Here is a 12145-nt window from a genome sequence, read left to right on the forward strand (position 1 = left end):
GTGGAATCATGCACTGGTTCCTCACAGCATCCTCTGGAGAGGAAATCCAGGGTGGTATGGCAGTGATGTAGGAGGAGGGACTTGGACCTAGGGCCAAATTGAGGACTAGGTAAAACAGGTCCAGGGCAGAAGCACCTCCCCATAAACTATGCCCACCAGCATGCCACTGCAGATTACTGCTGCAATGGAGACACCCAGACATTTCCACCCCTTTCCAGGGCAACAACCCAGAAGTTATCACCCTCATTCTGGAAATACCTGCCAAAACTGCCCCTTCATTTGCATGTAATTAAAAGTGCATATAAAGATGAGTGCAGCACTGCCTCTGAGCTGCTACCAGGGGCACACTGCCCATGGGGTAGCCCCGCTGTGCAAGGAGCAGTCCCTCTGCCGCTGCTGTACAACTGCTGCTTCAACAGAAGTTGCTGTTTAACACCACCGGCTTGCCCTTGATATATTTCCTCGGTGAAGCCAGGAACCCTCCCGGCTGGGCCCCAGTTTGAGGACTTGCCTTTCCTGCATCAGCAGCAGGGGAGGGAGGGAACATGGCTTGCTCCCAGAACTAGACCCTTCCCACTGCAGCTCTGTGGTGGCCACCTTCTTGCAGAGCCCTTGCCGGTGCTGCCTAGAAGCTGAGTTCTGCACTGCATTAGATGGAGTTCACAGGCCAGCCCAGGGGCAAGAAAGAAACAAGGAGGCCCTCAAGTTCCAGGTGGAGAATGGAGGGGAAAGTCAGTCAACATTCAGCATTTGGTGGCAGGGATGGACAGAAACCTTCAAAGTCAAACTCATACATGACCTCTGGACTTTTTCTCTAAAGAATTCCAGCTTCTGATGGGGAACTCAAATAAATAATTTGAATTTTTTTTCCTTTACTTGCTGATCGATGATTATGAAAGCCAAGCAGATCACAGCAAAACACTAGAACAAGAGGAGTCCCTAGAAATCAGCTACTCTTGGTGGTGTAAATTGTGCTTTTTGGAATGTGGCAATGAGAGGTTCCTTCTTCCCTTCCCCTCCCTGAGCCAGAACAGCCCCATTCTGCTTTTACCTTATAAATGGAACTTCTATACAAACTTTTATTTAAATAAAGGATCCTATAGTTAAGATTAAATGCTATAGTCTAACTATAAACCCTTTCATTACATGAGGAGTCTGAGGTCCATGGAAGTGAAATCCAGTACTACACCAGATCAAGGGAAAGCAGGAGTAATCAACAGCCTGCAAAGCTCCATCTTGTACATTGAGCCCTCTACCAGTTGCCCACTGACTCCCTGCAGTCAGAGGAATTCTGAAACACTGTCCCCATGGCTGTGGTAGGTCAGCCTCGTGGAAAGACAAATGCAACAGTCACTCAAATACCACTACACATGTAATACATAAATTCCGATGCAGTTGCTTCTGGTTATGCTAACGTTAGTCTATACAGCAGGTACTTCTGCAACCACAGGTAACAGTTTCCACATCAGCTGCACTCGAGAGGCCCCGGATACCTCTCTTGCTTTTCAGGTTTTGCCTCATCACTCACAGTCATCAGGCCTCCAACAAGATCACTGGTGTGGGGATCTTCATCTTTGGTACCCAGCTGAGGGGAGTACAGTTCTGTGGTCCGTAAAATCTCTAGAACTCTGTCCAAGGCTTCCGCTACTGTGACTGGGCTGTTTTCTTGGGCTGCGTTGATTATATTTATAACCTGAGGGAGTGAAGAAAGAAAACATCTGAGGACAATAGGTTCTACTTCCCAAAAGTCATAAGTATGCCCAGAATCCAAAAGAAATCAGTGGGTAACCATCTCTTATTCAAAATGACCAGTGCTTTCACGGCACCGCCCTTCTTCCTGAAGCATGCTTTTCTCCCCGCGGGCTCCTGGTGAATGTTCTCCTACCTCAGTGACTAGGCTTCCTCAGGCTCCCTTGCGGATTCACCTCCCCGGCCCTCCTCTACAGGTTGGAGTTGCTCAGAGATCTGTTCTGGGCCCCTCTCTCACTCTCTCACTTCCAGAAATGATATTTTGGTTCCATCACTTTAGACACCTATAATCCACAGCCAGGGACTTTCGATATACCTCCCAGCCCTCAACTTCCTTTGACCTCCAGGCTTGTATGTTCAATTCCCTCCCTGACATATGGTCTTTTTCCCATCTCCCCACAGAAAGCACATAAACACACACACAGAAAAAATCAAAGACAGAAGCTGTTCACCTTCTGTGGTTTCTACACTGCAATAGAAAGCACTTCTCTCTACCTCATGTTCACACCAAAAACCTGGGAGGCTGCGCCTGACGTACTTTTCCTCATTCCTCTCCCACCCCTGGCAATATAAGTCATCACCAAGTCCTACTGGTCTACCCCAAAATATTTATTGATCATTTCTCTCCACCTCCGCTGCTGTAATTCCAGCTCAGCTACGTCTAGAATAGCCCCCTAACTGACCTGTTCTCTTGCCACCTCCAATCCACTCTCTGCACAGTAGCTGGGTGTTCTTTTCCACAGATATCTGGTCACATCGCCCACCCCACACCTGAAACTCTCCAGTGGTTTCCAGTGCACATAAACTAAGATATAAACTCCTAACGATGTCCCTGTGGTCCAGAATGAGCTGAGCCCTGTACAACCTACATCTTCCTCCTCTCTCGCCTGCTTACCAAACTCCGGCCACCCCACCTTTCTTTCACCTCCTTAAATGTTCCAATCCCTCTTTGCCCATCACAATGCTTTTTCCCTTGCTGTTCCTGCTACCTGGAGTCTTCTTCTCCTCCTTCTTCTCCTGAATAACATTTTATGCTTCAAGTCTTGCTTCAAACATGATTGAGTTTCCCTGACCACCCACCTCATCCAACCTACTTAAGGGCCCTACTCTAATTTTCTCTCACAGAATCCAGTTGTTTTCCTTCACTGCCCTGATTGTGACTTTTATTACGTGTTTATTTGCCTGTTATTTGCTTCTTCCACTAGACTGAGCTCCATGATGTCAGTGCGATGTATTTTCAGAGCACAGCCCTGTGTGACGGCCCCTGACTGCAGAGTGCGGGCAGCAGCCGCCACTCACCTTTGTGATGGGAGCCTCGATGGTCATGGAGTGGATCCTTGCCATGGACGGATAGCGACGATTCTGCAGGCTTGGTGCTAGAGAGAAGGCAAGAAAGCTGTGTCCAGTTCTGGTGGCTCAGTGTGGCTAAGTGCAGCAAAGGAGTCCCTTCATGGACCAGGGCCCACTTCTCACAGGACTACCCTCCCATCTAAAAAGCCATGAATTCACCCATCTCTTCTGCCAAGGCTGATAGCCCAACCTCTACTTGCTTGAGTCTGGAAAGGCGATCTGGCCTGGAACTTTGGAAGCAGGAGGGCTTGCTGAGCCCCAAGTCCAGAAGGGGAATTTCAGAGAAAGTTGATGGGGACCAAAAAGGCCTCATTCCAAAAGCCTATTGACCCCCACAGGGCTCACTTTCCCCCAGGTCACCCAAACCCAACTTTTGCAGTTCCATGACTTTCAGTCCTAAGCCGCTGGCCGTGTAACCAGATGACTGTGCAGCCAGCTTGGGAGGGGAGATAGTTCATGTTTAGGTTCAGGGCGGAGGATTGAGTCCATTCTCAGTCTGAATTAGGGCCAGTCACTCCGCTGCCCATGCCTTCAGGCTCTTAACTCCCAGAAACCCATGGAAGTTCTAGTTCAAATCTACAGAAACTTTAATTTAAAAAAAAAAAAACTTTTATTTTTCTGAATAGGTAATGTTTATACTTGGTTTAAGATGCCAAGGGTACAAGCTTGACTTGAAAAGCACTGTTCTCATCAGATCTTCCTACCACCCTCTCTGAGGCAGGCAGGAGGGGTAGAGTCCCATTTCATGGATGGGATCACTGAACCCAGCCCACATCAGAGCCTGCCTCCTGCTCGGCCACTCTGGGGTCCCCCCTGCTGCTGGTGTAGCAGCCATTGCAGACTTGCATGCTCTTCAGCCTCCACTGTGCCCACACTGGAGAGACAACAGTCCCCTTCAAGGTCCGCTCCAAAACCAGTGAGTCCAGTTCAAATTCCCTCAACCCCTATCCTCTCAGTCTAAAAGATTCTATCTATCCGCTCAGTCCATCTAAAATCTCTCGATTCATATTCTCTTTATATTACTGGTTTCCATCCCTCACATGCCCTGTGAATTATCACCTTGTCTCTAGCATCTTTGGTCCTTGCTATGTCAGCCACTTTTTTTTTTTTTTTTTTGAGATGGAGTTTCACTGTTGTTGCCCAGGCTGGAGGCACGATCTAGCTCACCACAACCTCCACCTCCCGGGTTCAACCGAATCCCATGCCTCAGCCTCCTGAGTAGCTGGAATTACAGACATGTGTCATCAAACCCAGCTAATTTTGTATTTTTAGTAGAGATGGGGTTTCACCATGTTGATCAGGCTGGCCTCGAACTCCCAATCTCAGGTGATCGGCCTGCCTCAGCCTCACAAAGTGCTGGGATTACAGGCATGATCCACTGTACCTGGCCTATGTCAGCCACTTTAATACTCAGTCTTCCCACTGTGTACTGAAGGACTGGAAGGTCCCTCCCTTGTCCTTTCTGTTGACTCTCTTAAGTTACCAGCCTCATCTCTCTTCTATCACAGGCACTAACCATCCCCTCCTCACACCCCAGAACCCGTCCTCCCATTTGCCAAATAAAAACCAAATGAGTGAGTGAAATGTACTAGTCTGTTGTCTGCTCTCTAGCTCTGAAATCCATAGCATCTAACACTGCTGGCCACTTCCTTTCTCAGTCCCCTCTTGTTCTTGGTTCATGTGACACTGTACACACATGGTCACCCCCAGCTCTTCCGTCCCCTTCACTGGCCCCATGTCCACTGCCCACCCCTTGGCTGAGACTGTGCCTTCAGGCTCAGGCTTAGACCCTCTGTCCTTTCACTACATGCACATGAACACACACCCCTTAGAGATGTTCTTCTGCCCCTGGCTTCACCTGTCACCACTAGGACTGCCGAGTCCACATCTATAGCCACGAGTACCAGGGTTGCAGGTTAGCTTCCTAGCCATCTCCATTAAAATAAGATTCATCATCTTCTCCTTAACCCCCAACCTAGCAAAACCTGGAGATGTTCCCATTTCTGTAAATATGACTTAAAATTTCCCAGACACCGAGCAATGAAATGGCACAATCGTCTTTGACTTTTCCATCTCCCTGCAAATCCAATAGTTTACTTAGGCCTGGCTGATGGAACTCAAAAAATGTTTTGATAAATCCTGCTTTGCAGGACAAAAACATTTTTGCTAAATTCTGCCTCACAATTGGTCTGTGACATTTTATTACGAATTGAACACATATAGCTGGTACACTGAAAACTAGGTTTGTGTTGGCAGTTGGGAAGCCAGGACTGGCTACCTCTCTGCCTCTAGCACCCAAGAGTGACCGTGTTCAGCTACTAAAACTCTGAGTTGCCTGGGTGGTTATGGCTCAACATGCGTCAAGCCATCAAGGAACAAGCATGGAGTCCCTCCAAAGAGAGGACCAAGACTACAGCATAAGATTTTTAAAAATAATTAAAATAATTAAAAACACTAAAACCTTTCAGCTTATTGAAAAAGAAGTCGGTGTTGTTGAACTCTTACTCTTTGGAGTTTATACACTGATGCATTTTTTAACATATTCTTCCATCATTTTCTACATTTTAAAAAGGTCAGAGGAATCTGAAAAATGTCTTACCATCACTGCCTCGAGATGATATCGATTTCACGTCAATGGACTCTTTCCTCCTGTTCTTATATCTGAATGAATGAGGCTCTAAGGATTTCAGATTAGAAAGGGAAGGTGGTTAGTTTTCTGTGTATTCACAGAAGAGATTTAAACATGTTTTTTCTTTATTCTCTAAAGAAAACAAGGTTACTTTTTAAGCACTATAAAATAATTTTAAGAAATCAACCACTTTCTTTTCAAATCATGAAAGACACAAAAATTATAGTAATTAGTTAAATGATGTTTTTTTTAAATGGTGCCATGTTACATCATAGTAATATAGTTAGTATCAAGGGTTATTTAGTTCCATGAATGTAATTTTGAAAATAAACATTAGGCTGGGTGCGGTGGCTCACGCCTATAATCCCAGCACTTTGGGAGGCCAAGGCGGGCAGGCAGATCACCTGAGGTCAGGAGTTCGAGACCAGCCTGACCAACATGGAGAAACTCTGTCTCTACTAAAAAAAAAAATACATAAAATTAGGCTGGGCACAGTGGCTCACGCCTATAATCCCAGCACTTTGGGAGGCTGAGGCGGGCAGATCACAAGGTCAGGAGTTCAGGAGACCAGCCTGACCAACATGGTGAAACCCCACCTCTACTAAAAATACAAAAATTAGCCAGGCATGGTTGAGCGTGCCTGTAATCCCAGCTACTCAGGGGACTGAGGCAGGAGACTCGCTTGAACCCAGGAGGCGGAGGGGTTGCATGCAATGAGCCAAGATCATGCCACTGCACTCCAGCCTGGGTGACAGAGCAAGACTGTCTCAAAAAAACAAACAAAAATTAGCCAGGCGTGGTGGTGCATGCCTGTAATCCCAGTTACTCGGGAGGCTGAGGCAGGAGAAACGCTTGAACCTGGGAGGCGGAGGTTGCAGTGAGCCGAGATTGTGCCACTGCACTCCAGCCTGGGCGACAGAGCAAGACCCTTGCTCAAAAAAAAAAAAAAAAAAAATTTAAGAAAATAAACATTAAAACTTGAGGAACATTCTCGGGGGAACTATTGAACTAGTAAAGGTGGAACTATTATAATCTAAACACCATAGCTATAGCACCTTATCTTAAATAATCTAACTTAAAATATTTATTATACTATCTCCTTTCCTAATTTTTATCTTCCAAATTCCACCTTAGTAATTTTCCTATCATTGCATATAAGTTTCAATGTATATTTTTAAAATTATAAATAATAGTACTTTAAATCTTTACTTGAAAGACAATATATTCAACTGGATAGGGAAGGCTGTTAAATGGGGATATTTGAGGAAATATAATACTAATGAAACCTATAGAGATTTAAATTAAGAAATTAATTCAGACCAATTTGGGCACCTCTGAAAAGTCAGACCTCTAGATGGTCTTCTAGATTCTCTTTAAGGATGGATTTCATCAATGATGCATACTGCTGATCACAGGAAAGGAAGAAAACAGTTTCAGATTCCCCCAAAATTTCAACAACTCAACTCTCACCCTCGTCCCTATCTTCCAGGGTGGTGGGGGCAGGCAACCATTTAAATAATTTTGGCCTAAGTCTTTGCAGACTTGAATTTAACACCGAAAATGCACGGTCATGTTAATGTAAAAACTAACAAAAAGCATATGCCACCAGTGAGCGCCGAGATATAAAAAATGACAAGGCAGCAGTGTTGGCTTCAGAAACACACATTTTCAGCGCATTTGCTTCTTGTGAGAGTAACTCATAAGCGAGTACAGAAATTTAACCATAACACAGGATTACTCCTCGCTAGGCTAAGAGAGGAGGCAGACATGCAAATTTCAGCAGGAAGAATGCACTTCTCAGATGCCAATAGAAGGATCCTATTCCAAGAAGAAAAAAAAGATGCAATAATTCTTCTTTAAGAATTGCCTAGTGACACGAGGTGCAAGAAGCCCAGTAGTTAAGGAAACCAGCTCCAGAGCCAAATCGCCAAGATTCAGATTTCTACCGTGCCACTCATTAGCTGTGTAATCTTGGGAATGTTACTTCTCTGGGTCTCATTATCCACGTCTATAAAGTGGGGGTAATGATAGCATCTCATTTATAGGCTGTTTTGAGAAATAAGTGAGTTAATATATGCCTAGCATTTAGAACAGTGTCTGCCACATAGTGAGCATGTAGTACATGGGGGCTATTAATTACATCTGTTCATTTGCATATATGTCTTTAGACACGTGATCATGTTACATTGTTCCACTACTTGCTGTTTTCACTTTATAATGTCTTAGACACTCTTCTAGATCACCTTGTTAACCATTTATTTTGGTGTCCTAAAAACCTGATTCAACTAAAAAAATTATTAAATCAAAAATTAAAACTGAATTATTTTTATACAACATGAAGTGAAGGTGGAACTATTATAAAGTTAATCTGAACACCATATCTATAGCGCCTTACCTTAAATAATCTAACTTAAAATACTTATTATACTATCTCTTTTCCTAATTTTTATCTTCCAAATTCTACCTTAGTAATTTACCTATCCTTGCATGTAAGTTTCAATATATATATTTTTACAATTATCTATAAATAATAGTACTTTAAATGATATTGTTGGGATCATGGCATTTCTGAAACCCTGAGAAACTAATACTGCTCACTTGTGAGACACTTGGTTTAGCCTATTCAGGGACTTCATAATCATGTACAGTCCTAGCATTTATTTGTTTACCAAGTAATAAATTAAATCTAACTTAAAGATTTAAGATGAAATTCAAGATTCAAGAACGAAAAATTCCTCAAAATGTAGTTTCTAAACAAAACTAAAAGTAGAGAGGTTAGTTTCAAGGCTATGGCCCAGGCTGACTGGTTGAATTCTAAGTCGTTCATTAGAAATTATTCAAAGATGGATGATGTTTATTCTTTCTGATTTTATCTCAGTTAATATTAAGAGAGTCTATAGCAATAGAAGTGATTAAAAGTTTGGAGAAATTATCCTTCAATAAAGGTTAAAGTAAGGCCACATAATTAAATAATTCATTGGTCATTCTTCCAACAGATACTTATATGAATTAGAAACTTAAGCCAGAGAAAGGATAAAGGACATTTAAATAGCTGTACTCTGTGGCAAAAAGGAATACTGTGCCACCAATTGAAAAAAAAAAAAAACAGCTCCACTTACTGAGTGCCTACTTTGTGCCAGGCATTGTGCTATGTACTTTAAATAATTATCTCATCCAATAATTACAACAATTCTCAAAATTACATAGGGCTATCCCCATTTTGCTGATAAGAAATTTAAGCATGGAGAGATTTTGTAGGTAGCCCAAGATCAAAGAGAGAATAAATGGTGGAAACTGTACTTCCAAGATGGAATGGTTTCAATTTACCAATGTTTGCTGAGTATTTGCAGAGGGTCTATTATGTACAAGGCAATGCTGGGCACTGCAAAGGACCCGAAAATGCTTAGAACAGTTTCTGGCACCCAGAAGCTCCCAAGTTAGTTAAAATAATACCCCCGCTCAAGTGTTACAAGAAATTAACTAAAATGTATGTGTGTGCGTGAGGGAGAGAGAGAAAATGCACCTGTGTGTGAAGTGTCATTATGTTATTCCAGACTGGTCATGTCTAGAAAGGTTTCAGAAAGGGGGAAGGAAGGTACCAGTTAAATGCCAGTTACTGCTAAGCATTATACATTTCCTTCTTTAATCCTCATTAACAATGAGATGGGCTTTTGTTAATTCATTTTACAATGACAAAAATTGAAACTTAGAAAGAACACATGAAATCTTTCTAAGTATGCAAGATGTGATCCACCTCATCAAGAAGAGAGACTAAACACTTAGCCTAGGGTCTGGCATTACGCATTAGTGGCTAGGAAAGCCACCAACAGGGCAAAAAATGTTGCAATTCTTGTAGGAACAAAAATCTTAAATTCTTGGTAGCAGACTGATTTTTTTTTTCCTCTAATGATCAGAGAATTCCAGACTTTTCCGCTTGTAGAAGCCATCAGGTTCAGCTCCTCTTTTTAAGGAGGAAGCCAAGAACCAAGCAGAATCTCGCCCAGCATACGAAATGAGAGAGTAGGAAACTGAATAGGAACTTGGAGCTTCTGCCTCCCAGGCCAGGACCTAGTGACATTTTCCAACTATACAGTCACCAATTACTGCAAAGAAAAGGGAGACTGGACATGGTTGAGCAACCACCATATTGTCACCTGTGTCATATTCAACCAGTGTCTCCCCTAGACTTTTGGCCCACTCTCTTGGGTTTACGTGTCCCACATGGTATCTAGCCAAGAAAAGAAAAACAAAATGGGGAGGGCATTCAATAGATAAGGTTGCCATAAAGGAAGATTCAAGGAAATTTTAAGGGATTTCTGCTTTTCTTCTAGCTTGCCAACCCTGTGATATGAGCATGTGGATTTTGGCACTCCATATTCTGGGGTGGGAGATGTCAACTTAGACTTCTTCAGAGAAATTTATACATTTGAACCCACAACTGCTTCCTAAGTATGTTAGAGTTCAATTGAAGTATTCTCACCTGTCTGAGAATTGTCTCCTGAATCACGATGAATCTTGTGAATCTAAAGTCGTTCAAAAGTTTGGTAAAACAAGAGAAAGATTTTAAATATGCCATTTGCTATATTTCTCATCAAACAATTTAGTTAAAAAGCTCTGAAGACTTGAAGAAAGCAAGAAGCTGCACATATAATATGAACAGATGAAAGACATACACCAAGTGGTACTACTCCAAAGGCTCTGTTACTTTCAGACACTTATAGAACGGTTGAGCCTGAGAGCAGGAAGGTACCCAAGGCATATACTCTCTAGACAGGACATCTACTTTTCCAGTCAGCTACTGTCTCATTTTGACAGCCTACAGAAATGCAGAAAGATCAAAGATATAATTAAATTTTGTTTTTTTTATAAGGCTAACATATAACCTGTTTGTGTCAGATATGTTATAAAATTTTTCTGTGCTCCAGAAGTAATCTGAATTTAAGCCTAGGAGTTAAAAACATTTCCTGCAAAGCTCTTCAAATGCTCAATTATAGACAGCCAATTTATAAAATGTTTTCTCAGGGTGAGATCTGAACTTTAGATGCAGTTTTGCACCTAGTTCTTTCTCATTACCAATTTTTTTTGTTGTTAATGATTTTGTACTAATGCTCAATAAATGTCTGTCAAATGACAAAATGAAGTCATTAACACCAGAAATAATAAGTGTGCTTCCTTTGGGATCCTGCATTTCTTGTTTTATAACTGACCCCAACACTGTTAGTGGGGCACATTTAGTTCTATCAAACTTATAATCATGCTGCTTCACTGCTAAATCCACCTACTTTCAAGTGCTCAGACCATTACATCTTTGTAGCCACTCAATGAATGGGGTAGGTTAACTTGAAAAATAAGACAGATGAGCATGTAGGATGTCTGCAGAGGCAGATTAATATGGCTTAGCAACATCAACTGTAATAGCCAGAAATCCTGTCTGTGGAGGCCAAAGCAACTCCATGTTGGATGCTAATCCGCCATGTTGACTCCTGATTAACCCCAGTTCTGGGATAGCCTCCAAGATTACTATTTTATCTACTGTTCCTTGTGTAAGAAGAGCATGTACTTACCGTAAATCCTGCCCTTACATCAGAACAACCTTGACCATAAATCCTGCCCTTAGGCAGATTCACATAGCATTCTTGGCTTTCCCTACAAGTGTCCTACACACTCCTTTCCTCTGGTATGTAAGTGCTGGGTCTGTGGGTAATGGAACAGGGATCCGTTATCTTGTCTTGCCACCACCCAATGCACAGACGTGGCTTCTGTTCATAAGTTCCTATTAGATGTTTCTTTCCGGGGAATGGGATTCATTAGCCTCTTTCTTTGGCCTCTCAGCTTCCTCGGACTTTGGGGTAGGTATGCACAGGCCTGCCTACCCTGACATGTGTGGTAAGCCAGGCCAGGAGCTGAGAGACCAAGAAGTGGAGGAAATCTTGTGGTGGGCATCCACTTTTACGTGGAATGCTGTGGCTCACATTTCAGATGATTGTGGACTACCCTGTGAGTGTGGGGATGACCCCAAATGCCAGTGGGTTTAACTGAGTGCCATCCATCACACTGTAGTCTGGAAGGGTGGTGGGCAGCCATTGCGGTAAGATGACTGCCTCTCAGCGGAAGCCAGCCGGCAGCAGACGCAAAAGTAAAACAGCCGGCCAGGCGCAATGGCTCACTCCTGTAATCCCAGCACTTTGGGAGGCTGAGGCTGGTGGATCACTTCAGGTCAGGAGTTCGAGACCAGCCTAGCCAACATGGTGAAACCCCCTCTCTACTAAAAATACAGTATTAGCTGGGTGTGGTGGCGGGCACCTGTAGTCCCAGCTACTCAGGAGGCTGAGGCAGGAGAATCACTTGAACCTGGGAGGCAGAGGTTGCAGTGAGCGGAGATCGTGCCATCGCACTCCAGCCTGGGCAACAGAGCGA

The 12145-nt window shown here is 43.2% G+C and overlaps 1 protein-coding gene across 1 annotated transcript in view; it reads right to left on the reverse strand.

Moving 5' to 3' along the window:
* The window catches only part of PDE8B (phosphodiesterase 8B), a 223740-nt gene that overhangs the window by 16429 nt on the left and 195166 nt on the right, over window positions 1-12145 (reverse strand). Inside the window, exons 10-13 of the mRNA XM_011959219.1 lie at window positions 10209-10251; window positions 5699-5776; window positions 3049-3125; window positions 1529-1693 (exon numbers count right to left, since the gene is read on the reverse strand). Of these exons, the coding sequence (XP_011814609.1) occupies window positions 1529-1693; window positions 3049-3125; window positions 5699-5776; window positions 10209-10251 (363 nt within the window). The remainder of the gene's footprint in view (window positions 1-1528; window positions 1694-3048; window positions 3126-5698; window positions 5777-10208; window positions 10252-12145) is intronic.

This window comes from Colobus angolensis, unplaced genomic scaffold (assembly GCF_000951035.1).
Source record: "Colobus angolensis palliatus isolate OR3802 unplaced genomic scaffold, Cang.pa_1.0 Scaffold49, whole genome shotgun sequence".
NCBI lineage: Eukaryota > Metazoa > Chordata > Mammalia > Primates > Cercopithecidae > Colobus > Colobus angolensis.